Source organism: Hippocampus zosterae, chromosome 13 (assembly GCF_025434085.1).
Source record: "Hippocampus zosterae strain Florida chromosome 13, ASM2543408v3, whole genome shotgun sequence".
Taxonomy (NCBI): Eukaryota; Metazoa; Chordata; class Actinopteri; order Syngnathiformes; family Syngnathidae; genus Hippocampus; species Hippocampus zosterae.
This window is the reverse complement of record NC_067463.1, coordinates 13921458-13949211: the sequence shown is the minus strand read 5'-3', so window position 1 is coordinate 13949211 and position 27754 is coordinate 13921458. Positions and strand designations below refer to the sequence as shown.

General features: G+C 41.5%; 4 protein-coding genes across 6 annotated transcripts; 3 read left to right on the top strand and 1 right to left on the bottom strand.

The window, feature by feature from the left end:
• The first annotated feature begins 1229 nt into the window (after positions 1–1229).
• Positions 1230–6925, top strand: LOC127613916 (leucine-rich repeat LGI family member 2-like). The gene is made up of 8 exons (XM_052085205.1): positions 1230–1844; positions 2066–2137; positions 2551–2622; positions 2729–2800; positions 2936–3007; positions 3199–3368; positions 4323–4487; positions 5368–6925. Exons 1-8 carry the CDS (start codon positions 1678–1680, stop codon positions 6201–6203), a joined length of 1626 nt encoding a protein of 541 aa, XP_051941165.1. The 5' UTR covers positions 1230–1677; the 3' UTR covers positions 6204–6925.
• Positions 6926–7943: 1018 nt separating this feature from the next.
• Positions 7944–15171, top strand: LOC127613917 (coiled-coil domain-containing protein 149-like). Of its 2 annotated transcripts, XM_052085206.1 has the most exons (13): positions 7946–8296; positions 9327–9488; positions 9581–9619; positions 10506–10613; positions 11811–11927; positions 12016–12188; positions 12261–12333; positions 12647–12731; positions 12852–12996; positions 13083–13159; positions 13382–13417; positions 13549–13590; positions 13673–15171. In XM_052085206.1, the coding sequence occupies exons 1-13, from the start codon at positions 8213–8215 to the stop codon at positions 14125–14127; spliced, it is 1596 nt and encodes a 531-aa protein (XP_051941166.1). In that variant the 5' UTR covers positions 7946–8212; the 3' UTR covers positions 14128–15171. The 2 variants fall into 2 exon arrangements, with proteins under 2 accessions (XP_051941167.1, XP_051941166.1); XM_052085207.1 differs by lacking the exon at positions 12852–12996 and having other exon boundaries at positions 7944–8296; positions 13028–13159.
• On the bottom strand, positions 14397–17003 carry LOC127613918 (extracellular superoxide dismutase [Cu-Zn]-like). Its single transcript, XM_052085208.1, has 2 exons — positions 16837–17003; positions 14397–15952 (listed from the first exon to the last, which is right to left on the bottom strand). Exons 1-2 carry the CDS (start codon positions 16860–16862, stop codon positions 15319–15321), a joined length of 660 nt encoding a protein of 219 aa, XP_051941168.1. The 5' UTR covers positions 16863–17003; the 3' UTR covers positions 14397–15318.
• Positions 17004–17022: 19 nt separating this feature from the next.
• Positions 17023–26218, top strand: LOC127613914 (ATP-dependent RNA helicase DHX15). Of its 2 annotated transcripts, none has more exons than XM_052085204.1 (14): positions 17023–17177; positions 18325–18673; positions 18761–18954; positions 19032–19191; positions 20215–20433; positions 20985–21152; positions 21966–22052; positions 22175–22324; positions 22402–22510; positions 23291–23482; positions 24618–24740; positions 25125–25315; positions 25559–25728; positions 25803–26218. In XM_052085204.1, the coding sequence occupies exons 1-14, from the start codon at positions 17170–17172 to the stop codon at positions 25918–25920; spliced, it is 2238 nt and encodes a 745-aa protein (XP_051941164.1). In that variant the 5' UTR covers positions 17023–17169; the 3' UTR covers positions 25921–26218. The 2 variants fall into 2 exon arrangements, with proteins under 2 accessions (XP_051941164.1, XP_051941163.1); XM_052085203.1 differs by lacking the exon at positions 17023–17177 and adding an exon at positions 17402–17575.
• The last annotated feature ends 1536 nt before the right edge of the window (positions 26219–27754 follow it).

Below are 27754 nucleotides of genomic sequence, written 5' to 3'. Positions count from 1 at the left end.
CTGTCCATGTAAATGCATTCAGTGTTGCTCTTCCGTGGTTACGAGGTAAAGGGGTCACTTTCATAAAGTGCGCAGGCATTTGAGACACGAGCAAAATGCAACATTTGTGGTGTGAGGAGTCGCAAGTAACAGTCATCTCTTCGTGTCTGTGAAAGACAAATAATTCGACAAAGCAGGTGTTGTTTGCCTCTGACGCAAAACACATTGGAAATCTCCGTCGGTTTCCACGGATCATTGAAAGCCATTTGACAACAAAATAGCAATATAGCAAGAGTCTTAGCTTTGGCTTACACATGCCCAACTTGTAAAAAGGCCAGCACGTAGAAGCTAAAAACAGCAATGATTGATGCAGAGCTGTCATGAATTATTCCAGTCATGGCAGACATACCGTTGCTCGCGCTGGGAGATGAAGATTCAGTTTCATCATCCTCATCAACTTTTTATCCTTCAGAAAATTTGGCACCTTGTTAGGACCTGCTGGGATCTACAGTATCACCCCCCACCTCTAAAATAAGATTTTCTTTTTTTTATGATGAGCATGTGTTTTGAATTAATCCAATTTAAATGAACGCATTAGCATATATTACCAAACCCAGAGTGGGTAATCTGTACAACTGGGCAATTTCTGGGTGGGCCAGGCTGCGACGCTGGCCCACCCATTATTTCCCTACAGTTCACGGATCAGCAAATAACATCAAATGAACACTAATTGTGATCTTGTAAGCACGTTTGATGTCATTTCGTTTTTGATCATGAACAATCAATATCAGTGTTGGAAGGAGGCGGCCCGGTAGTCCAGTGGTTAGCACGTCGGCTTCACAGTGCAGAGGTACTGGGTTCGATTCCAGCCCCGGCCTCCCTGTGTGGAGTTTGCATGTTCTCCCCGGGCCTGTGTGGGTTTTCTCTGGGTGCTCCGGTTTCCTCCCACATTCCAAAAAAAAACATGCGTGGCAGGCTGATTGAACACTCTAAATTGTCCCCAGGTGTGAGTGCGAATGGTTGTTCGTCTATGTGTGTGCCCTGCGATTGTCTGGCAACCGATTCAGGGTGTCCCCCGCCTACTGCCCGAAGACAGCTGGGATAGGCTCCAGCACCCCCCGCGACCCTAGTGAGGATCAAGTGGTTAGGAAGATGAATGAATGAATGAATGAATGAATGTTGGAAGGAGTTGTTTTACATAGGGGTTAATATTGTATTTCTTCATTTGTAGATAGATTTGTTTGGTTAATTGTAATAAAGAAAAATACGATTTAGGATGCGCATGAATTGCATATTACTTTTTACTTTTTTTCTTGTTTTTAACATCTTCAGGTACGAAACGTTGGCCCACCGCTATCTGTGCGTGCTCAAAATATGTTTTCACAGTAACCTTTATTTAGTATACAATGGTAGCATGAATTGTATTTTAAAAAGAAAAGAAAAGGATACCAAGTTGTTCTGTTGAAGCCAATTTCCATTTTTTGAACGATCCGTGAGATGCTGGGTGCATCCACCACGTTGATCTTGGGAGGGCGCAGGCGCGTGCCAGTCGGTGTCAGGACAGGAGTGTCCGAGACGGCTGCATTCTCGATGTCGCCCCGACAGATAAACTACGGCTGGTAGATCGAATCGCGCTCGTTTTGTCCCTTTATATTACAACAAAAACAAACCGACAGGGGAGACGAAGTGAAGCCCACCATGCACTGGCTCCTGGTCTTCTCGTTTGCGCTGCTGTGTATTTGCAGCGCTAATAAATGGAAAAAGAATTTTAAATGTCCTTCAGGATGTTCGTGCACGAAGGAAACCATCATGTGTGTTGGTCCTGCGCACGTCCCCCGCACGGTGCCGAGTGACATCACCTCGCTGTAAGTAACATCGCTCTCACAAACATTATACTGTGTTATGTGAATACATATACGATACATATAAAAACGGAATGTCATGGTTCGACACACATACAAATAAGAATGAATACAAGTGACACATAAAGTACGTAACCTTCATTCCTCAAGAGTTCTAGTCTCATGGCTTTGGCACCTGGAGCACTAAATGTCCCAATATGAGTTTTGTTTTTATTTCCCACCAGGAGCATCGTAAACGGCTCCATTGTGGAAATCCCAGAGGGGATGTTTTCATTCGTGCCTTCTCTGCGGCTACTGTAAGTGTATTTGTTAACCGACACTAATTACAAATTATTATTAAGTTACATAAGCACATTCACTACAAATTTCTGATTCTACCTGTGCAATCTAATGAGCCTATACGAGAGATGTGCTCTTTTCAAGGTAATAAATGTTCTGTTTTGAGGTTGCCATTGTAGTTGTATAGCATGCAGTATACTTAGAGCTAAAAAAAAAAGAAACCAAAATATTACAATTTGAGGTCTCTGAAATGAATTTTAGTTTCACGATACTAAAAACTACAAATACACTCCTGAGAATTGTTTTCTCTAACTCTCTGACAAAATACAAATCAATTATGAAGATTGGAGTTTTAGTCATTCGTGCAAGTGTCCCAAATTTTGTTTCTAGTCGGTACACAATGTAAAACGCTTACTTTCCTATTTTGCAGGCTTCTAAATGCAAATTCTTTGACCACAATTAAAGATGATGCTTTCTCTGGCCTTCCACATTTGGAATATTTGTAAGTACTGTAATGTAAAGGAGCACAAGTATAATTGTTCAGAAAAAGTCTGTTTTGTATATAGTCCACCCATTTATGCATCCCTACTGTGCTGTTTGCTTAACAGGTTCATCGAAGGGAATAAGATTGAAACCATCAGTAAAAAGGCATTTCGGGGTCTGCGAGATCTAACTCATCTGTAAGACAATTTACTCCACATTTGCGGATAGACACTTCTAAATCACAAACCACCCCAACCGTCTAAATCACAACCAACTATGAGTTGCACAACAGTTTTTGCTGATATTATTCTGTCTTTGGGGCTCATGTTTAGATCCCTTGCCAATAACAAGATGAGGTTCCTGCCAAGAGAGCTGTTTTTTGATTTGGATTCACTGCTGGAACTGTGAGTAAGCATTTTGTATATTCAGTGGGTGTGTGTGTGTGTGTGTGTGTCTTACTGCACTTCAACTTCAGCTGAGTCAGTCTGCGCTCTGTTTTCGACAGCCTTACAGAATCCACAATGAATGTTAAACAAACATCAAAACCCGGTTGTGTTGCAGCATTTGTTTGTTTGTTCCCTATGTCCTACGTCAGGGATCTACGAGGTAACGATTTCCAGTGCGGCTGTGAGAACAAGTGGCTGATGACATGGCTGAAAAACACAAACGCCACAGTGTCAGACGTCTTCTGTGCTGGCCCCGGTGACATGAAGGGCAAGCGTCTCAATGACATTCCCATTCCACCAGGCCAGTGCATGTCTACAGGTAAGCTAAAATGAAGTCAAAGTAATCATTGGAGTGTCTAACTGCGTGAATAACGGCTTGTGTATAATAATTTTTAAAAAATCAATAAAACTAATTAATAATTCGGGATGACCTTACCCTGCGCAGTTCACTACCTCAAAGAGTCCATGCTCGCAATACTAGTATCTTTGTTCATTTAACCCCGGCTATTTGTGGGGAATAGGGAATGAGCCTTGCCGCAAATTGTGAAAAACACTAAGTCAGTGATGTCACTCTTAAAAATGTTTCCAACTACCTCTAGACATAGTTTAACTATATATATTCTACAAATTATGATCCCATAACACTTTCAAGGGAAACCAAATCCCCCCCCAAATTCAAAGCAAGAAAACAGTAGCACTAGACAATAACAACACTATAATAGACAATAATAACTTATATTACGTTTGTGGAATAAGAGTCAAACAAAATAATTAACCAATGTAAGGTAGGGCGGACACCATGTTAGGTATTGGGACAAAGAGAATAAGAAAACCTTTATTCGTCTCCCAATGGAGAAAAGCCCAATTTACAGCAGCAAAGTTATGATAGGACGAAAGTAGAAGAACAAAAAGTATTTGGAGTATTGCCCGCGAATCGATCGCGTCATTGAGCTGTGTCGGCTTACAGATTGTTGAGAGTGATGGATTTAATCATTCGATCCCGTGTACACCACGGCTGAGATGATTATTCATTGCAGTAGAGTATTTATATGTATATACTGTACTGGTATGTATATAATCCTTCTTGTATATCTTCAGTCTTACTTTGATTTTTGTTATCTTTTTATGTTTTATGACCTGTTTTCTCAAACACCGTTGCGTTTTGCAGTATAAAAATTCATGAAGGAATGATCGCTCGATTGATTGATACACTTTCATGTTACAAGCAAATGAACAATTCTCTGCACTTTTTTGTGTGTCCATCCCTCTCCAGACTTTGCGCGTCACCAGTCAATCCCGATTCAGTCCATGTCCGCGGACATCTTCTCATTTAAGGAGGACATCTATGTTGCCATGGCTGCACCCAACTCCAACAGCTGTGTGGTCATGGAGTGGGATCACATCGAAATGAATTTCAGAAAATTTGACAACATAACAGGTTGGACCGCATCCATTTCGAGCAATAATCTAATACAAAACCTTTGTGATGTAATGCTAACCGGTATGTCGCTTCCAGTGTCATTTCTCCATTCCCTCTCCCCCTGCCCTTCATCGACCTCTCTTGTTACATTCATGGCCGCCCCAGACTACAGGAAACCATAGAACTTAGGAACTACATTTAAAGGTCGCTACAGTATTTATGAAGGGGGTGCACTTCAAGTGTGAAACTTTGCTACATTCAAATGAGTACTGTATTGAATCCATCTGTTAAGCAGTCAGTGCATAAACCCCAGCAAGGCAGTGTATCTTTTTTTACTCGCTCTTGGCCTCTCACGGTGTCCTAGCAATGGATATGAAATCCCAAAATACCCAGGTTAGCTTAGTGCTAGCTGGCAGCTGGTAAGACGCAAGCTGATGAATTTAAAGTTGGTACAAAAAAAACATCCTGGGTTCAATTAAGCCTTGGCCAGTCTATGATGAGAGATCCTGGAGATTAAGTTAGAGTATTTTAAACAAAAAAAAAAGAACCTTTCCGTAGGTTGACGCAGCTGCACTGGACAACGCCAAAGGTACACCATTTGCCTTTTACCCTTATGATAAATTTGAGTTTCCATTCATTGGACTATGACGTTTTTTTTCGGCAAACACAATTATTAACCCTTTCAAGTTGATTTAGGGTTTGGTAGTTAAACAGCAAATGAATCGTCGAAGCAGCTTTTCTGTGCAAGTCTGAGCTCTAATAATTTTTTATGTAAAACTACATTTTCAGAATAATTACGTAAAATGGAATAATTTATCGTGGTTCACCTCGTGATCTCTCATGGCAGAAATCAGTACATTAAGTTGTACTGCTCCTGACAGACCATTTCTCTCCACAGGGAAGTCTGTCGTTGGGTGCAAGTCAGTTCTGGTCGACGAGCATGTCTTGATCATTGTCACGCAGCTCTTTGGGGGCTCCCATGTTTACAAGTTTGATGCTGAGCAGAACAAGTTCACCAAATTTCAATCCATCGAGGTCCTCAACATCTCCAAACCGAATGACATTGAAGTCTTCCGCATGGATGGCGAGTGGTACTTGGTCATAGTCGATAGCTCCAAAGCAGGTCTGTCAACTCTTTACAAGTGGACCGACCAACCAGACCGGAACCAAACTGGGTTCTATACCTATCAATCCCTACATGAATGGTTCCGCGATACAGACGCTGAGTATGTTGAAATGGACGGGAAGTCCTACCTCATTTTAGCCAGCCGCTCTCAACCGACCGTCATCTACTTGTGGAACAAGAGCACCTCAAAGTTCATGCTTCACAGTGATTTCCCAAATGCGGAGGACGTGGTGGCAGTCAAAGCTTTCCGAGTGGAAAATGACTTGTATCTGGCTATGACTTGCTACATTGGTGACTCCAAAATTCTCAAGTGGACCAGTAAGCAGTTCACAGAGATGCAGGCTCTTCCGTCTCGAGGGGCGATGGTCCTTCAGCCTTTCTCCTTCACGGACAGACATTACCTTGCTCTAGGCAGTGATTACTCCTTCACTCAAATCTACCTGTGGGATGCAAAGACCAAAACCTTCCAGAAGTTCAAGGACATCTACATGCAGTCACCACGATGCTTCACTGCAGTCACCGCTGACCGCAGGAATTTCATCTTCTCTTCCAGCTTTAAGGGCAAATCGGTGGTCTTTGAGCATATTGTGGTAGATTTAAGTTTATGAGGCAAAATACAATAGTATGTGAGAATACTCTTCTATCATATGAAAGAATTCCTGGGCTATGGCAGATTTCCAGAGGAATTCCAAAGCAACAAAATGTTAACCCTAATTGCTTCTGATGAGCTTGTTGGCACCTTGCATCAGTATACGAATGTCAATGCAATAACAATAAAATGCTTTGGATACATGCCTTGTATGACTATGCTCATTGTACAGTAATATCTATAGATGTCAGCTTTTATTGTAATTCTATGATGCAAAACTTAGCCAAGAATGAAGAAACCGAAAAAAACAAAAACAAAACATATTTGCACTTTGACAGATTATTCAGCTATATTGCATCTGTGTACTTTACTGGTATGTACTCGTCCGGTAACTCTGGTTACTTGATGCAAGTTTTCTTACTCTTCCTTGGAAAAACTGAATGTATGAGTTTCATATTAACAATGGAAAGTTCAATGCACAGTATTATTGACCTATGCAAAACACTATGCTGCTATTGAAATGCTTCTCGTGGTCCCTTTTTCATTTTTTTTCCCTTTTATTACAGACTGCAGTACAGTATTTTATTTGGTTTAATATACATAACCTCTTCACTTCACTAATAAAGGTGTGTATCCTAAATGATTACCTGTATCTAATGAACGTACTAGCAATGCTAATCGTGTACATTTATTTCATGAAAATTAAATACTTTTGTTGTGTATTAAAGAACCTATGACCATTCATTCATTTTCCGAACCACGTTATCCTCACTAGGGTCGCAGGGGGTGCTGGAGCCTATACCAGCTGTCTTCGGGGAATAGGTGGGGGACACCCTGAACCGGTTGCCAGCCAATCGCAGGGCACATGTCGACGAACAACCATTTGCGCTCACACTCACACCTCGGGACAATTCGGAGTGTTCAATCAGCCTGCCATGCATGTTTTGGGAGTGTGGGAGGAAACCAGAGGACCTGGAGAAAACCCACGCAAGCACATGGAGAACATGCAAACTTCACACAGGAAGGCCGGAGCTGGAATCGAACCTGGTACCTCTGCACTCTTAAATCGAAGTGCCAACCACTTGGCTACCGGGCCGCCATTATATATATATTGCAAACTGAAAACTATTTTTTGTCCATACATTTCAAATTGCATTTCAAATTGGCACACTATGCCAGCATAAAAGAACAAATTTGACCAGTAATTAAAGATGTTTAAAGTATAAGTCATGAAACAGTAATAACTTGTTATATCAGTTTTCGTCAATTTTGTGCACTTCACTTGCATTGAAGAGGTAGGGGATTTTCCGAGGGACGGCAAATGAGTCATGACGTACTTCTGACGTTTGTGAAAGGCGGATGGTTGGGAGGGGCAAAGATCTTCGAGAACGCCAGAGATGGCGTATTTAGGGACGGACATAACAGAGAATCCGTGTATCATTCGTTCTTTCGTTTTTCATTTTACACGGATTATACAGCATCCGATTTTTGAACTGCTTATCTTCACTCGACAATGGCAAAAACTCACATTTACCACACTTTCATTGCAACGATACTACCGTAATTGCAATGTTGCTTGACGCATTTCTGTTGCAAGATTGACATACAAAAAATGTACGTAATTTTTAAAATGGTGGTCATCTTGAAGTACATACAAGTTCATGCGAAACAAATGTACTTGATTCATTAGTTTACCATTGATTATCAACATCGGCCATGTTTTGAAACCACGTGACGTTAAAAGGACGTCATTCTAAAGAACCCGTACGATTGGCTGAAAGTAACACACGTGACATGTGCAAGTGCTAGCCAGCGAAAAAGCTTTTTAAGTGGCAATTGTTTAGGGTTTAGCTGCGGTTATACGGAACGGCGTCAAAAATGCGATGCAGTGCCATTGCCGACAGAACGTCTTGGACGATGACTCCTTCCCGTTATATACAGTTCATCTGCCTTGACCATTGCTGACATAAAAACGCAGCTGGAAGTATTTTAAACATAAAGGACATATTTATTTGACTCGCATTTTACATGAGTGAGTTTTTTCGTGCACGTCACGGCGCGATGGATTCGTCCAGGAGGAACGACGGCGACTGGCAGGGAATGGTCAACGAGGTAAAGACAAAACTCCACTGTCGTTGGAGTGGGTGTGATTAAAACCGAGTATTGACCTGACTAGAATCACCTGACTAGAAACCAACTAGAATCACGCGTTCTGACACTCGTTTAAAGTGCTATTTGACAATGAATGCCGGTTGAATAGCTCAGCTGGAAGCAGAGCTCTCCTTGTTTGCCCTGCAGGGGACGCGCTCAAGGAAGTGATTTTAACTTCACTTGCACAGCGCAAAACTATAATTCTGTTTTCCAAAGTGATTCTTTTTATATTAAGAGCTTGATTTTCAAGAAATTTGGGAACAGAAATGTTTTTTCTATCTTGCAGCAAATGGTGCACGGAGGAAACTCAAGACTGTAGAAATCCGTACACATGGTTCCCATATTGAAACAAAGGCAGTAGCTTGTTTTTCAATAAAACATTAATTTGAACATTAGCCATCCATCCTTTTCCTTCAGCTGATAAGAATAACACTGGAGTCACTGGTGAGCTGGAGCCTATCCCAGCTGACCTTGGGGATATACCCTGGACCTGGTCACATATAAACAAACGTGTTCATATTCATAGCCACCCCTAAAGGCTCTGGGTCACCCAAGATCTATGTTTTAGGCAGCAAAACCATAAATACAGACAAATGTTTGTTGCAGTGATTTCATTCATCAGTGTGTGGTGGACCTGTAGTTATTATGTCTCTCCATACAGTTAGGAGGTTTGGGTTTCGAGTCTTGGGTACCGCCTGACAATGTGGAGACCAGATAATGCGACAAATTCAGTATTTGACCCTGCCACTGGCTCAAAGTTAGCTGGGAGGCTCCAGGTCACCAACAGCCTCAGTGAAGAAAAGCACTACACAAAAACGTGTGGATGGATACGACTGATTAAGTTAAAAACAAGCATGAAACATCTTGAATTTGAATTTCAAGATGTGATCCGATCATTATAATGTAGTACATTTTCCTCCTCTGTCAACAACAATTTTCTTTGCATCTGAAAATATCCTTTGTAATGACACGAGGATCCACATGTTCACAGTTCCTAATTTGCAAGAGGAAGTTGGAGAGCAAGAAGGAGGCTCTGCTTATTCTGTCTAAGGAGCTGGATACATGCCAACAGGAGAGGGATCAGTACAAGCTGATGGCCAACCAGCTTCGCGAGCGGCACCAAGGACTAAAAAAGAAATACAGGGAGCTCATTGTAAGATGATTGCAAACATCGTCAACATCACACATGCACAAAAAATTGAGTATGCTCTGATCTTTTGCATTTTTTAAATTTCCTAAAAACAGGATGGTGATCCGTCTCTGCCTCCCGAAAAACGGAACCAAGTAAGCCAATTATAACATCTTTACACAAGCCAACTCTAAGTTTGATTGCTTAGGATTTCATTTGCTCTCCAATAATGACTTCGAGTCCATTTCAAGTTTTGGTTTTCCTTTCAAGAAAAGGTGGTCCTCATCAAGTCGGACTGACTTTCAGCATAATTATGTTCTCCTGTGGATGGGGTCGACTGACAGGCATATTTCACCTAGCACCACCATAAGGTCAACTTTTTGAGCTAAATGTTTGAATTGAATTTCAGTGAGAAACAATTACACATTTGACAAAATCTCGTGCCGTCTGAAATTGATTTGACCAATAAATATTACCACTGTATTTGTCTCAACCGCAGCAAAAATGTTTGGTAAATATTTTTGAATGTCACTTGCCCTTTGTAGCATGAGAAGTGTTCCTCTCAGCATATTTGACTTGGAGCAACACCAATTGACAAACTAATCTCTGTTCCTTTTTTCCTCACAACAACAGATTTTTTTTTCTTCAACTGGTGTAACTCGATCTCACTCGTCCCGTTACCACAAAACTATGTGGAGGGGTTTTGTATGGGCTAAGAAAGGAAGATGGGGTTAGGAACAAACATTTTGCTGTGTGTAGTTAAGTTTAGGTAATATTGTGGTCATCAGTTACCAAAACGGCAGCTTGCATGGGATCATTATCACATTTATGCCCCATTCAAAATCAAATTGTGATTTAAAGGCTGCCCTATTCCTTAGTAGTCATATAGATGATGTATTAGTCCTAAACCGAATGAGCACTATAGAAAATGAGGACAGAAAACCTACCGGTACTTTTGCTTGACCTCAACTGACTGCTCCGGTGTTATTAATTGTATCAAAAGGTCACAATCATGACTTTACCTAACGGCATCTTTCACAGGTAAATTTAGCTCAGCTACTGAGGGACTCAAGAGAAAAAAGCAACCGTCTCTCTGAGGAGATGAAAGAGCTGAAGCAGCGATTGGCCGAAGCTCAGGGAGACAACAAGGTGTGTGACATCACTCGATGCACGTACTGGAGTGGATGTCAAAGTCAAGTCCTGCGAGTGAATCCGTCTCACCTTGTCATTTTAGGTGGCCCAGCAGAGCTTAACTTGCATTTTTTGTATTCTGTCGTAACATAAACATCTGTAGTACAGACTTTTATTAATATTGACTCCACAGCATAGAGTTAAATGCAATGGTCAAATTCCATGGGTGTGACATTTGGATAGAGGGTAATTAATTTTTCCATAAAGGTATGCTATTTCAAGACAAACTAATTTTATCTGCTACCATTTCGTCGTCATCATCCGACAGTTTCATAACGCAGCAGTTTACTATCCAGCTTTTTTAGGGCACCCTGGATAACCGAATGGAGTTTTCGAACGGTCTGTGGGAAGCAGCGCACTTGGAGCGTATTTCTGAACCCACCCACAATGAGGGAATGCGGTTTCTGGGGGTGACGAGCTCTAGTGTGCATTTGTGAATATTCCCAGAGATTGCACTGCTTCACTCCAACCATTTGGAAACTCAGAGGGTTGTTGAAATGTGTCGTTGGGTTATTCAGAGTGCACCAGAAACCGATTGCCAGCACGCTAGGCACTCCAACTGGGGACGTGGTTCAACAGTGTGTCAGGCAGTTCAGATGGAAACAGTTCAAAAATGAACTGCTAATTGGTTTAAAACAAAGTCTGCGTTTGGAAATTAATGAAAGGGTGAGTGTGCTCTGCCTCTCCAAAAACACACACACTCTCCAGGTGGTTTTAGAGCAAATCAAATTTACTTAAAAAAAAAAAAATCCTGACTGGTCTAATTGTAAAGAAGAAAAACAGCAAAACAAAAATAAATCTGCAAAATAGCCATGTAAAACTGCAGCGGATTAAGTTATGGTCACAAATGAAAATCCAAGCCGTCTTTTATGTTATTTGAACTGTTCCGTACAGTGCTGTGTTACAGCTTCAGCTGTAGTGAAAGCGCTATGTAAATAAAGATGTACTGAATTGTAGTTTACTGAAGAAAGGCTTGTTCCGTTTTGTTCAAAATTTTCAGTTGTCACTACAGCACCATTATATTCATTACATATCAATCCTGTTGGATTCACAACTTAGACTTGTACATTTCGGCCCCATGAGTGATTTTAGTTTGACTCTCCAAACTCCGAAGTCTCCAAGAAGTGATCATACTCAGATGGCTTTGTCTCACAGCTCCTACGTATGACTATCACCAAACAAAGATTAGGAGATGACGAGGTAGGCGCTCGCCATTTCCCAGCGCATGAGCGTGAGGACCTGGTCAAGCAGTTGGAAAGAGCCAGAGAGCAGGTGAACACGACTGACCACTTATATTCTATCAACCTAGATGACCTCTGACTACATGGAGTTTTGTGTGTGTGTGTTGGGGTGGCTGTAGAATGAAGAATTGGAGCACAGCACAAAATCCCTCACCGACGAGCTTCAGGACGTACGAGCGGAGCGCGACGTGTTTCAGCAGAAGGCTCATCGCCTCAACGTGGAGATGAACCACATCGTGGGGAATGATGACGTTCGGATTTTGGATATTGATGCACTCTGCATGGAGAACAGGTTTGTTAATGTTAGTTGTCTATGTTGAAAGTTTCTTCACATTATAGATGACTTCAATTTAGATTATTTCAGGTATTTGCATGATCGGCTGTGTCAACTTCAGGGAGAGGTCACCTTGCTTAAGACAAATCTGGGCAAGTACAAGGTACATGTATTTATTTTCATGCTGTTAGCAGTAATAATAATAAAATAATGATTAAAAAAAACTGAAGATGCACTTATTACACATTCGGTGCAAATAGTATAGAAAACAAATTTGATGCCGCTAAATCTTTAACGACAAAATATTCATCATTATACCTGGATCTTTTTTTTTTTTTTTTTTTTAAATAAACTCACTGACTAAAATATAAATTACACTTCAAGACTGTGGGGGAGACCAAGAGTTTAAATATAAGAAAACTTGTTCAATATAATAATGGAAACTGTTTTTAATAGTATATTAAAAATAATTTCAGAGTGCACTGGAATCCAGGAAGAATTCCAGAGTTTGCGGGAAGCCAAACAGCAGGGCACTCACTGGTGTGCTCTCGGCCAAACAAGGTATGATGTCATTCACCATGGCTTGGATTTTCTGGGGGAAACCTGTCTTTAACGTGGTCGTGTGAGGTAAAACGTTTTGTGTTTATGTGTGCGTGTGTATATATGCATGCATCCATGCAGTGAAGGAGCTATTGTCTGACGAGAGCGGGTGCACGCTGCCCGTCACCGCCCAGTCGATCTCGGACCTCAAGTCACTGGCCACCGCGCTCCTGGAAACCATCCATGAGAAGAACATGTTGATTCAGCACCAGCGACAAATTAACAAGTACTGACTGTTATCTTTCTCTCGCCTATAGTGCCAGTGTTTCTCAGCTTCAGGAACATTTCTATTAATGGACCCCTTGTCGCCAGGGTTCTTGGAACTCGAGTTGCAGAACTGGAGAAGAAGCTCAAAACATTGGAGACGTCTGGATTGTGGAGCCTGCCAGGTACAGTCGATGCAAAATCAGTGTTTATCACTGAGGAAAATTTTCTCCATTGCATCATAAGAGCATTGATTTTTAAGGCCCTTTTATCTCTATGTAAGTCTTGATTGCAAAGTCGAAAGCGGTCTTTTCCTCACACTTAATGTGGTTGAAAAATAATAATGGGTGCAACTCAACTTGAATCAACATGCTACTAATTTGTTCCTTTGCATTTTGTTCCCACAGGTCTCACTTACCATATCTCTTTGGGAATGTGTGCAAGTATGTTTTTTTGTTGTTGTTTTTTTACTGTGAGACTATTCAGATTCAGAAAACGTTATTTATCCCCATGGGGCAATTATAAAAGGTGAAATAACAGTTTTTTTTGTGGGTGGTTTCTTTCCTCACAACAGAGGGAAAAGATGACTGCCACTCTCCTCCACCAGCCATCCCAGGTTAGCAGTTGTAAGCATAAAGATGTCTATTCCCGTTCATGTGTTACTCTATGATCCATTGTGTGTATCTATGTTCTCACAGGAGAGTCGCAACAGTGTTCGTCAAGACATCCAGTACAAGAGAGTTCTGAAAGCCCAGCAGAACTTTCCAAATCGTCCCAGTCGTCTTTCCCTTCACTCGAGGAGGATCCATCTAGTCCTCGGTCCGGAGCCTTGCCAAAGAGTGATGATCTCTGTGAAGGTGACCAATCTAAGGATGTCGAGAGTGCAGGTGATGTCTTTCCCTCCTCGATAGATGTGAACACACCCCTTCTGTCAAACACCTCCGAGCGACCATCTGTGACATCCGGCCACACAACAATAGAAACTAAAGATGAAGAGGGAGTGGAGAACGTCGAAACGGAATGTATCGTAATCGAGGAACATGTTCATATTCCATCCCATGCCGTCGCAACGGTTCCCTTCGAAAAGGAGCAGGAAATTCGGCAAGATCAGGATTTTTTCATCGGGACGGATGATATGGCATGTTCTGTTTGATACTCTCAAGTTGCAAAGCGGATGGTGACAGCCAAACAAGACAGTTGTGCTTCCACACTCGCACTGTACATTCCAGAATACTTTCCAAAGGCTGCTATTTAGTGAACCTATATTTTGTTTTAGGAAGCACATAATGCTATCCAATGATTGTGCTTAAAAAGCAAAGAGTCACATAGATTGTTGCTCTCGTCTTTGATCGTTTGAGTCAGACAAAGTTATTTCTCCATGAATACTGAAAGCAACACACGACAAAGCAAGCTAATAGAGGATTTTCATAAAAACACCCAATTTAATCGTTGAAGTGAATTGTTTTGAATGTATCTGTGGGATTCAGTACCAAAATGTGGCAAATAACAATAGACATATGAAGAAACATTTTGAATACATGAACTCCTTGTAAAAGTTAATTAAAAAAACAAAAAGAAAACATTAGTGCCGTACTCAGAAAACGCTCCGCCAAGTGAACAATTAGATAACATCTGAACAAGGCAAATAAGATCGCAACTTAGTTTGCCATAAAATCAATCTGGATCACATGAAATGAAAATCAGATTTTTTTTCGTCATTATGAAAGATGGATATGAGGAAATTTATTCTCGATGAATTTAACAAATTAATCAGTAATAATTGGAAAAGTATCCTTGACGGACACAAATCACGATTAAAAGGACCAGAATAGTTGCAGCAGCTGTGTATTTTATTCACAATATTGTCATTTGACGCCACTTGGAGGGTATGTCTGCACTTTGTATTGTAGATTTTGTCAGTTACAAGCATTCATTGGTGAACACTGGACAAAATGTGAATACACTTTTAAAGAATATGTCTGTGTTAGGTCGACCCGGCTAGCATGGTGGATGAGTGATTAGCACATTTGCCTCAGCGTTCTGAGACAGGGGGTCCAAATCTTTTTGGATGGAGAGGCCACTACTCTATTTCAATTTCAAGCACTGGTCCTCGTTTGTGGTGAAAGAACTGAAATGTAAAATATATTGTAATTTGTGCTTGTGTTTCTTCAAAATAAACCACTTTTCACGTTTTCTCAGCACAGCGGCAAGAAAATTAGATTTGTGTCTAACGGGCATGTTGACCTATTCAACAATGTATGCTTTACATGGCCAGCTACTTCTTCATTTATCAGATTAAGCACACATAGCTGAAAATATAATACATGAAGGGCAAAAAGTGCAGTTAAATTCTACGCAGGCGCCTATTGATTGACCTGGAGTATGTATTCCAGAGATTGGCAGAGGTAATCCCAACAATGCAGCAGGCGAGCCTGCGTCCTGCATTTCCATGGAGCAGACTGCCAGCGTCTCCCCCAAGGCCAAAGTCATCCCGCCGCTCATGAATCACCACTGCTCTTCCAAGCACAGACAGACTGCCAAATAATGTGGCCTCAGACTCTAATGCGGCATTGATTTTGCCTTGTTGGGGCACAAAGTGTCCCAAATCTCCGGGGTGGTTGGGGTGATTGACACCTTGAGGGTTATAGTGACCTCCGGTGGAATCGCATCCCTGTTGCAGATCTCCATACTGATGAATGTGCACCGCTCTTGGCTCTGGCTCACTCCCCACGGGCAATCCATGGAACCGGAGAAGAATTTTGAGCTTTCCATGAGGATAATCCTGTTTAAAGAGCACTTGGCCGTAGACTTTGGGCAAACCGTCAAGAAGCGAGGAACTCGGTCTCACTTTACAGGCTGCATACAGAGTGCCATTGTTTTGCCAGACCTCTGCTGGAGCCAAGGTGTCGGTGTTGGCTGAGGCGCACTGACAGATGGACAGCAAAAACAGAAGCGATGCCCCCACTACACACTTTGGCCTGGAAGATATGAAAACATGCATGACAGTACAAACACAAATATCACTTTAATTAGTACATCATATACAGCGTGAATGAAAAAAGAAACCGATTGGAAAATAATTTTTAACGTGTATTCAATCGAATACAATGTATTCATGTTGCAAAAATAAAAAAAATCCCCACCCCAAATATTCACTAATTTCACATTTGGTGCTTTCACCCTTTCCCAAAAAAACTGGGATGGAGGCATGTTGACTAATGTCTTGCATCACATTTCCTTTGAACGACTCAGTAACTGTTAGGGAACCGAGGACTAAAATTGTTGAAGTTGAACTATTGCACAGCTGAACATAATCTGTTCTGTTGTGCTGGTTTAATTCCAAGTCCTTTCTGTCCATTTTCTTGACCACTTGACCTGTAAAATGTAAATGATAGTTATCATAAAACTGTTTTGGGCAATGTTTGTCATTTTTTTACAATAATAACTTATGCCGCTGTTGTGAAAGCGCTATATAAATCAGCATGTATTGTATTGTTATAAACGAGAATATGCTACCGACTGGTAAAAAGCGTAAAATAAAGTTAACCTACACTCAGTGTAACAGATATGTAGTGTTTACAGAGATATACTGTTACCAAGTGATGTTTTCGTTGATTTGCTAAAATTGTGCTGGAACTCACGTACCAGCTGGATAATCGGATGATCTGAAAACAGGAATGTGTGCTATGGAGAGTTCAGTGAGCCAACAAACTAAATAAATTACACAAATCAACACGACAAAATACAATATATCATACAGTACTAACGAAGTTGGATAGTGCAGCGTCTCGGCATCATACACAAAACCTTTAAGTCGCTCAATTGTTTGAGTTCGCCTGTTATGATAACGGGATACACTCACCAGTACTGATGCATTGTTACTAACATCGATCTGATCCAAATTATGCACTTTCACTCGGGAGTTTTTGCTGCAGAGACCGTGTGATGAAGAAAAATATGATTTTCATTTATTTGTCTAAGTTGTATAATAACCGAGTCAGTGGGCGTCTCTTTGGTGAGGGTGGAGCGCAAATAAGTACGCATTGGATTCTTTCTATTTAACTGGTTAATTTTATAATGTCGTATGGGTTTTGAGCCTCTGTGCTTCTGGGAAAGGATGTTAATGTTGATTTTACCCATATGTAAATGTATGCATTGAAAGTAATTCTCATACGTACAAAATGGAGGAGACGAAATGTTTTGGTAAGTACGTTCTTTTGGTTTAAAAAAGGCACTAAGAGCAGCTCAGAACTAACAAATCATTACAGAACGAGAGTTCTCTAGGCTTTTATCAAACAGGGGAAATTTAATGTTCGTATTATGTCAGGGAATTTTGCATTTGGGGTGTGTGATGTGGCGAAATAGAGACATTATTCCTCCCGGAGAGCAGATGTCGGTAATGCGTTTAGAGACTCCGACGTTTGAGAACAGGACACCAACGAGGAAGAACCTAATCAGGAAACGCCGTTGCATTAAACCGGGTTAAGTAGTGGCTGCCGTTATTGATTATTCAAAGATACGTTCGGTTATCTACTAAATATGTCCAAAAGACATCGCTTGGATTTGGGTGATGACTACTCTAGTAAGAAGAGGTCTGATGGGTAGGTGTGGCGCCAGCTGAATGTGTCCGGTGAAACATTTGAGGCGCTGGTGGACTGTTGCTAGTTGTATAAAAGCCTACGTTGTGGTTTAATGGGAATGGAGACAATATAGCTAACCGTAGCAGTTTTTGTTCTTGTTGGGGCCACGGCCACGTGCCGATGAGGTGATATTGAATTCTCCCGATGCAATTTAATGAACGTCTTTGAGGCATTCTGCATTCGCTAGCGTCATTATTAGTTTGCGGCACGTGTATGAATTTAGCGGGATGCTAGCAGCCATACCTGCTAGCTAAGCTAACAAGCTAGCACGCTAGCCCAAGCGACAAACGAGGGCATCTTTTTAAATATTGTCTTTCATTTTCTAATTAGTCAATCGCACGGTTTACCTATGTTTAAATTGTATCAATCGCGCTCTCTAACATGCATTGAATATTGTATTTTGTCCGGCATTGTATTCAAAACATAATCCCAATTAATGTTAAATCAACTGCCATTGGAAAGAGGCCAGCTTGCCTGTTAAATTCTTTTTAAAAGCAGATGATGAACGCAGGGATGTTTTGAATGATGCTTCAATATAGGGCTCAAAATTTAATATGATTTTGGTTTTTATTTCAAGCAGTGCATGTTACTGGGACGTGCATTGAACTAGAGCTTGACAGACTGTAATAGATCAAATAGATGAATGGCTCAGTATATTGGAACTTCAGCAGAGAATATTAATTCTTCAACATTTTTATTGACACTGACAGGCGTGACAGAGACTTGGATCGAGACCGGGGGGATCATTCCAGGGACAGGGACAGAGACCGGGATCGGGACCGTGACAGAGACCGAGACCGCGAGAGAGACATGAAGTCTTCAAGCGCGCCACCAAAAAGCACACCAGCCATCATCGCCATGCCTCAGCTGAAGCAGATGGCCATGCAGCAGCAGATCAATCCCTTCACCAACCTGCCGCACACGCCTCGCTATTATGAGATCCTGAAGAAAAGGTTACAGCTTCCAGTGTGGGAATATAAAGAAAACTTCATTGATATCATCACACGCCATCAGAGCTTTGTCCTTGTAGGAGAGACTGGCTCTGGCAAGACGACACAAGTGAGAAAACTCGTACACAAAAATGCAATTCAACCGGGATTTAAATATTTTTTTTTAAACTCATGAGGTTTTTGCTTTTACCTGTAGATCCCTCAGTGGTGTGTGGACATGGTAAGGAGCATTCCTGGTCCAAAGAGGGCAGTTGCCTGTACTCAGCCAAGGAGAGTGGCAGCCATGAGCGTGGCCCAAAGAGTGGCAGATGAAATGGATGTGATGCTTGGACAGGAAGTTGGCTACTCCATCCGATTTGAAGACTGTAGTTCTGCCAAAACAATACTGAAGTAAGGATCTGGTTCTACTCTTTCATTATAGACAACCGGCATTTTCACCAGTTTGTTTCCTACTCCTCTTCCTTTAGGTACATGACAGATGGTATGTTGCTAAGGGAGGCAATGAATGACCCTCTTCTGGAGCGATATGGGGTGATTATACTGGATGAGGCCCACGAACGAACATTAGCTACCGATATTCTGATGGGAGTGCTGAAGGAGGTGGTGCGTCAGCGAGCAGATCTCAAGGTTTGTATGTCCTCACATTTTCAGTGATGAAAGTCCTCCGGATTTTCATGAAAGTTGCTCTAGAAAATTGAGGAAAAATTGCCTAAAATTAATCTGGATATTAGTTGACAACATTGAACGAACATTGGCTAAAAGTCAACTAAACAACAAATAAGACGGGCACAAAAAGCATTGGCACAAATTTTCATTTTAAGTTTTAAAAAAAAAACAGTGACGCAATGCATTTTTTGCAGTCTTTTTTTCTCTCATACAGAACTCTGTAATGCCTCAGCATAAATGAGGTGTTATTGTTGTATACAAGTTCCCATGTACACAACAGGCATTTCACCTGTGAAATACCAAAAGTTAGACACAAGAACATGAGAGAAAGCCGCGCTGTCACATTTATATTTAGATAACTTCCGCTGCTCTAGATTTTGCTGAGAGATGCAAGGATTGTTGGTGATGTAACTTGCAGATTGTCCCATCAGGTGGCCACAGTGATTCACTTGCATGATTATTGGATACACTTCCGTTTTTTTATTCTTCGCTATCCGGGCTTAGGGCCAGCAGTGGCTGTGTTTTAGGATTCTGGTCAGGAAACCAAACCTTTCCCTTCTGCATAAACGGCTGCAGCAAGTACTACTACAATACTAGTGCTGTACCAGGCTTGTTTAGACGGGTGCAAAAGCGGGTCTCGTCAAAATCGTCCGGTATTATAAGCCGATTGAAGAGATTCAAATAAATTCCAAATATCCCAACTCATTTTTCTTGTCCTTTTGCACATGCCTGAATTTTATCTTTAAGGTTTTCTTTCGTTCTAACAAACATTAAAAACATGACGCATCAGGATTACCACCAGTATCCAGATTGGCACGCATTTATAACTGGTTATTGATAAGTGGTTTCTGTGTTGCCCTGTTTGTTTTTTTTTTTTTTTTTTTGGAAGGAGGGGTTCACCCCCCCTTCTGCCTCACATTCAAGAAATTTTAAGGGAGACATTTTGTAAAAACAAACACAGAACAAGGTTCTCTTTTTGCTCAGGTGATAGTTATGAGTGCCACATTGGATGCAGGGAAGTTCCAAGTGTACTTTGACAGTTGCCCCTTGCTGACGATTCCCGGCCGCACGCACCCTGTAGAGATCTTCTACACGCCTGAGCCGGAGCGAGACTACCTCGAAGCCGCCATTCGCACAGTCATCCAGATTCACATGTGTGAGGAAGACGAAGGGGATTGTCTTCTCTTCCTCACCGGACAGGAGGTGAGAGCATTCTTGACATTTAATTCATGGAATCAGTGGAACCTGGATGCTGGAAGTTGACTGCCAGCATTTCTCATCAGAAATATTGTTTAAAAAAAAAAGAAGCTTTTTCCAACCGTACAGTCAATGTCTTAGGGAATGTTAAAACATTCTAAGCACAGAGAGAAATTCAGTGCAATTAAAATGAGTAAGTTGTTGAAGATGAGACCTAAGAAGAAGGAACAAGAAAGTTCTTATGTCACCTTTTTCCTGTGTTGCAATTAACTTCCTTTTTTTTATTTATTTGCTTCTATAATTATCAAATTTCCATCAGTTAGTATTGAGCTCACAGACTAAGCAGACCCGTTTTGGGAATGATAATTTGACGTGGTGCATAAACGCAATCTGATTTTTGATGTTTGAAACCACAAGACCTCACACATGATCAAAGGTACAAAACATCCGATAATCAGACATCTCCTGACTTTGTTTGCAGTCGTCAGAAAGTATCATCAAAGTCGCATGAGAGAATTTGTTTCATTTGCCTTAAGAATAAATGTTTTCCTCTGCAGGAAATTGATGAAGCGTGCAAACGGATCAAGCGTGAGGTCGATGACCTTGGGCCTGAAGTTGGAGATATCAAAATCATTCCACTGTATTCCACGTTGCCACCACAGCAGCAGCAGAGGATCTTTGAGCCGCCACCCCCACGGAAAGCCAATGGTGCTATAGGAAGAAAGGTATCTTTATTTTGAGCTGTGTAAAACTTTACAGAGGGCCGGGCTATTAGTTCAAAGTATATCCTCACTGAGGTGCATTGCCAACACAAACAACATGGCTATGAAAAAAGATAACTTCGTTTTGCAAAGTAAATCAGTTGTTGGCAACAGCAATTTGGTACCATGTAGTGTTGCCGCCACATATTCATGACTATATTCCCGGATTTCTTTGTGGAACCTGTTCTCCGTTTGTTATTCACAGAATAATTTGAATCATCATTATAAGATGTCTTTGAGTCCTCCCAGTCCACCAATGATTGTATTGTGTAGATGTGATGTTGTTCGAAATGCACAATAGTCAAGGTGCCACACTTTTGCATCTGTAAAAATGAACTGCAAGCACACAGTGTAGATGCAAACAGCAAAATATCTATGCTTGCTGACCGGGAGGGTGGATCTTTGGAACATGTGTTGGACTGTCTCTTAGCAACATGATTCGGTTAGCAAGCTCACCATATTGTTGAACAAATATATTTAGAATTTCTGAAATGTTTCTCTCATTGATATTGTGTTGTGGGCTGTGAAAAGAGGTTAACCAATTGAGTGTAGAACGGTCACAATCTCTTAAGGGATTGAGCCTGTGACATTGTAACTGAAAAAGCAACTCACTATCAACTGCGCCAGCTGAGAATATATGCCTGTCCACTTTAAATAAGTACACCAAAATGCAGTGAGATTTATTTTTTTGTGGGGTGGGGGATTTTATATTAATGCCATATCGCCCAGACCTAATCATACCCTTCATTATGGGTTGAACTGTTTTTGTTTTTTTAGGTTGTGGTGTCGACAAATATTGCTGAGACCTCTCTAACAATTGATGGTGTGGTCTTTGTCATCGATCCAGGCTTCGCCAAACAGAAGGTGGGCGATGCCATCGCACTTACTGTCGAACAGCCCAACATTGTTTGTCATGGGGAAACCTCACTTGAATCACATACCAGTCAATATCGTCTATAATGTGGTGATTACAAATTTGTGTGCAGGTGTACAACCCTCGTATTAGAGTGGAGTCGCTGCTGGTCACCGCCATCAGTAAAGCTTCTGCCCAGCAGAGGGCAGGACGAGCTGGCAGAACTCGTCCAGGGAAATGTTTCCGCCTTTATACAGAAAAAGCCTACAAAACAGAGATGCAGGTGACAGGCTAAAATAAAGTGTTCTTCGTCTTTGTGAAATTGTTTTAGTATTATACTAATCACGCTCTCCTTTTCAGGATAACACATATCCAGAAATCTTGCGTTCTAATTTGGGCTCTGTGGTGCTGCAGCTGAAAAAGTTGGGTATCGACGACCTCGTGCACTTCGATTTCATGGATCCACCAGGTGTGCCCGTCGTCCACTTTACAAAGAGCATACATCTTTATTGAGAGCAGGGACAAGATTGGATGGAAATTCCACTTCATGTTCATAATTGGTTTCAGCATTGTTGAAATATGCAGAACATTGCAATTTAATTTTCACTACAAAAAATATAAAATCAGCAACCCTTTGTAGTTGACATTCAAAATGATGAACAATTATTCAAATTTAAGTTTCACACATGCAAGAAGCCACAAAATTTCATTAACATGATTAGAACGAAGATGATATTTACTGTTGTCGAACTGTCTTAAATATGAAGACTTTGCTGTTTTTATTTTAATCAAATAAAAATATTTGACAGTTTTACAATGCTATTCGAATTTGGTCCAATGAAGAGACATAAGTATTGTTGTCATGATCCGATTGACATGATTTACTCAGAAGTGCCTCCAAGCCAAGCTCTCTCTTATGGTGAAGTCAAGGGGCTACCTATACTTTAGTGATGAGTCCCTGTTTTCCTTGAGGTACAGGAATGAGTGGACACACACTGAAAGTGTTTTTCTCCTTTAATCCACTTTGCGTCAAAGTGTGGCACCAGTCATTCACTCACCTAGTCTCTCTTGCCGTTAAAGGGCCAGCAGATGAAGGAAACCTCATTATGCTAATACATATGTATATACCCAATAAGTACAATTTCAAAAAAATTGCTTATGTGATCACGGTTTGTAAGTGAGGTTCGAAAGTTTTCGATCCCTAATTGAATGTTGTCCTACATATTTCTCTTCCTCAACCTCCTTGCAGCTCCCGAGACTCTGATGAGAGCCCTAGAGCTGCTCAACTACTTGGCCGCCCTCAACGACGATGGCGACCTGACCGAATTGGGCTCCATGATGGCAGAGTTTCCCCTCGACCCCCAACTGGCCAAGATGGTCATCGCGAGCTGCGAGTTCAACTGTTCCAATGAGATCCTTTCCATCACTGCTATGCTGTCAGGTAATGCCCACGACTGGGCCAGCTCCAAGTCTGTTGTGAATCCACATCAATTCACAAGGAGACCAAAGGGCCCCAAAACTTGAGCCGTGGAACACCATTCATGCAAAAAAAACAAACAAACAAAAAAACAAAGTTGGATTGTGCGGTTTTTAGTTTGATTATATTTGATTTTCCAAGGCCAACTCTGGATAAATGAATCTCAGAAGAGTGAAACACATTAACTATTGCATGTTGAATATTCAGACTTCGCAGGCCAGCGACTTGCGGATTGTAAGATCCGCGGTTCCGCCTTATCACTTTTGTGTACTACGACACGCTGTGTTGTCAGACTGTGGATCCTTTCACGTTTAAAACTATTCAACCCCAAAACAGGCTAAATGTCTTTGCTGAGCGTCAAAAGCCAGGGATATGACGGTTCATACATTTTAATACCAACGTAACTATTTTAGGTCGCTCTGAAGACTAAATCAAAGTGTCTAATGAATTTTACACACTGCAGAGAATTGTTAATAAAGTTGCGAAATTTATAAGTAAAGTACCCATATATTAAATCCAAGTGTAATATGGTGGCAAACTGAGACGTTCACTCAGCTCTCAGATGCTGTGGCCGTCAGTTTCAACTATCAATCAAATACATTTGGTATGTGTAGCATATGCCTGCACATCCTGTTATGTATGAGCCGCGAAAACCCTCCGGTGTCTCTAATTTGCAAATTATCACATCTCCCAAATGTCAATTTATATTTGCCACAAAACAACCAAAACACGTCTTTTTATTTTGTATAAAAACGGGGGGCGGGGGGGGACTAATAATATGTAACCTAATTGGCCGGGACTAGAATTAGTAGAGTTCTGTTTCTCACAAGTATATGAATGTATCGGTTAAGTAGGATCGACTTTCCTAATACTGTACTTTGTACTGTAGTTGTGTAAAAACCTTTGTTTTCCAGATGCGCTTTAATGAGCTTCCCCCAACTCTCTCCGAGCTAAGGCTGCAGACCCCCCTACCCCTTTGATAGGGCTTGTGGTCGTGCCACTTCCGGCTGTCACGTCTTAGGCTTTTCTCGATTGTTTTGTGAATTTTTGACTCATCCCTGTGGGCGGCTTTGTTGGGGCCCATACCAACCTTGTTTAGTCCCACAGTGTTTTGTTCGTCCCACGGAGGCTAAGAAGGCCGCCGACGAGTCCAAGATGAGGTTCGCCCACATCGACGGCGACCACTTGACTCTCCTCAACGTCTACCACGCTTTCAAGCAAAGTGAGTGACACACTCACACACACATGTATATAGTTCCGTGAACCCTCGTGACAATTCACAAGGTTGCCTAGTTTTTGGGCAAGGGAAATAAGCGCCGGTCTTGGAACATAAGGCTTTAGGCATGCCTGTTGCTTGCCACAAATACCGTATTTCCAAACTTCCCCAAATGAACTTGGAAAGTGTTTCACTGAAACATTGTAGAAGTCCACTGGACATTTTAAACTCCTTTACAAGCCCAAGTGTGAGATTTTCAGCAAATAGTTCTTTTGGTTGGACAGAAAATTTCGTCCTCAGGTGAATTTGCAAACGATTGGTCAATCGAGGGGGTATTTGCTTCCTTAGCTTTCAAATCAGCGAACACCTCCTCTTTTTGGTCCTCTCCAGACCACGAGGCAAACCAGTGGTGCTATGACAACTTTGTCAACTACCGCTCGCTGATGTCTGCTGATAACGTGCGGCAGCAGCTGTCCAGGATCATGGACCGCTTCAACCTGCCCCGCCGGAGCACAGAGTTCACCAGTCGAGACTACTACATTAACATCCGCAGGGCGCTCTGCACCGGCTTCTTCATGCAGGTTAGTACTGCTGGCGTACATCACATTAAAAAAAAAACACGGTTTGTGATCGATGTACACTAAATTTTGGACTGTAAATCACACTGTCAGACTAACGTGTGTATAATATATGCTGTTTATAAACAAACAAGTGACTTGCATAAGCACAGGGAAAGTTTCGTTTTATTTTCCTAAATGTAGTGGATGCGGCTTATGTACCTCAAATCACATTTTACAGTACAATTTTCTTTATCTCTCCTGCAGGTAGCTCATCTGGAGCGTACCGGTCATTACCTCACAGTCAAAGACAACCAAGTGGTCCAGCTTCACCCATCCACAGTCTTGGACCACAAGCCTGAATGGGTGCTCTACAACGAATTTGTCCTCACCACCAAAAACTACATCCGCACTTGCACAGACATTAAACCAGAGTGGTGAGTAACGGTAACTCGGAAGATGGTCTGTCAGTACAAATGAAGTTTCTTATTGTCTCTCTCTCGTGTTGCAGGCTGGTTAAGATCGCCCCGCAGTACTATGAAATGAGTAACTTCCCACAATGTGAAGCTAAACGACAACTGGAGCGAATCGTTGCCAAACTAGAGAGCAAAGAGTATTCCCAGTACTAAACATTAACCAACGTGTCCGAAGATGACCGCATACAATATAGTTTTAGACCTTTCCGTATCATCGTATCTTAAAATTGTTGACTATTTAGCATTTTGATTTTGTTTTTTATATATTTTGTTAGCTTTCCGTTGTTTCCTCACATTGATGTCCATTCTTCAACTGTAATGCCAGATGGAAATATCAGCAAGCATTGGATCACTATAAATATTTTCAAAAGGAACATTGTCTTGATGTTTTCCTGTAGGGAATTGTTGACTGCTGGCTTTGTTTCTTTAATAAAGGAGCTTTGACTTGCTACATTTCGGCTACTACATATAGTGATTTGAATGACAAAAATGCACTTGATGTACAGAGATCCCTCGCTACTTCGCGGTTCGTTTATCGCTGGTTCAGTGCATCGCGGATTTTTTCAAACATTTTTTAAAGTTTTTTTAATACATGGAGTACAGTATTGTACATGTTGCTCAATGTGACTCGCTGTTGTTTTGCAGCTTGTCGCGGACCGTTTGCGGACTTTAAAAAAAATGCAAAATGAGTTTGTTTTTTTACCAGCTTGTTAAGATAAGAAAACCTTTATTAGTCTCACAATGGAGACATTCCCAATTCACAGTGGCAAAGTTATGAAAGAAAGAAGAACAACAAAATATAGGAGCTGCTGGAAAGGCAGCCACTCTCGCGGTGCCATTTTGAAGTCAAAATAACACACCACAAAACATAGGACACAGACAGTCGTGCAATCTTCACCAATTTACTGCATACACTTTGTTGTCCGAAGCAGTTCTAGATGAAAGAGGAGAGGATCAAAGTGTCCTTTCACCAGTGGATCAGAGACGTCATGCTGAAAATGTGCACACATCAGCTACAAGCTATGTTTTGAAAGCAAACATGAAGCTGTAGCGTCCATTGATGAAATGAGATTAGTTCACTTCTCCTGTCCCAAGTAATCCGCTTCAAACTCCAAGCCGCGACTCCCAGTTCCAAATCCGCATCGGCGCTCCGCGCTAACGCTCCTTTCTTCTCGTCGGCTCCTCAAGACTCGCATCCATCCAGTCGCAGACCGTTCAACAGCACCGATCTCTCCGCTGAAAGAAGCGGGGCTGTGAAAAATGCTGTCCATTACAGGCGCAAGACACAAGCGCCCCGGGACTGTCCAGCAACGACCGTCAAATGGCGCCGACATTCCTCCCAGTTAAAAACAGTACTGGTATCCCCATGCTGCCGAGAAGGCGCAACCGCAGAGCACAGTCTCCTCATTGATGAATATCATGGCCAAAAAATGCTGAAAAAAGTCCACATCAGGTCCACACGACGTAACAACAAACACAAAGTGACAAATCAAACACAAAAACAACAAAAATTAATTGGTCGCTACTTCGCGGATTTTCGTTTATCACTGGTGGTTATGGTCCCCATTAAACTCGATAAATGAGGGATTAATGTATTACAAATTAACTATTCTGTATCATTCGTTCAATCCCAGTTGTCGAGTCAGTGGCAGACCGAGACTTTTATACTTGGGGTGGCCAGGGCCATTTCAGTGAGTCCGCAAAACAAACGTGGAAACGCAATAGCAACTATCAACATCCATTTTTACGTTGAATAGAATTTGTGCACACTGCACATGTATGTACTTAACTCATTCAGTACCAGCCAATTCTGGACCAAGTCTGAAAAGACGTTTAAAAACGTCTTTGGGAGTGAATGAGTTAAATGCACATAGTTACTGTATTCAGTTACACTAAAGGGGAAAAATACATTTTATGTCACAAATGATGCAAAACGTTTTTTGTTCTCTTTTTCCTGTTCAGTCAGACATTTTATTCTCATACCCAG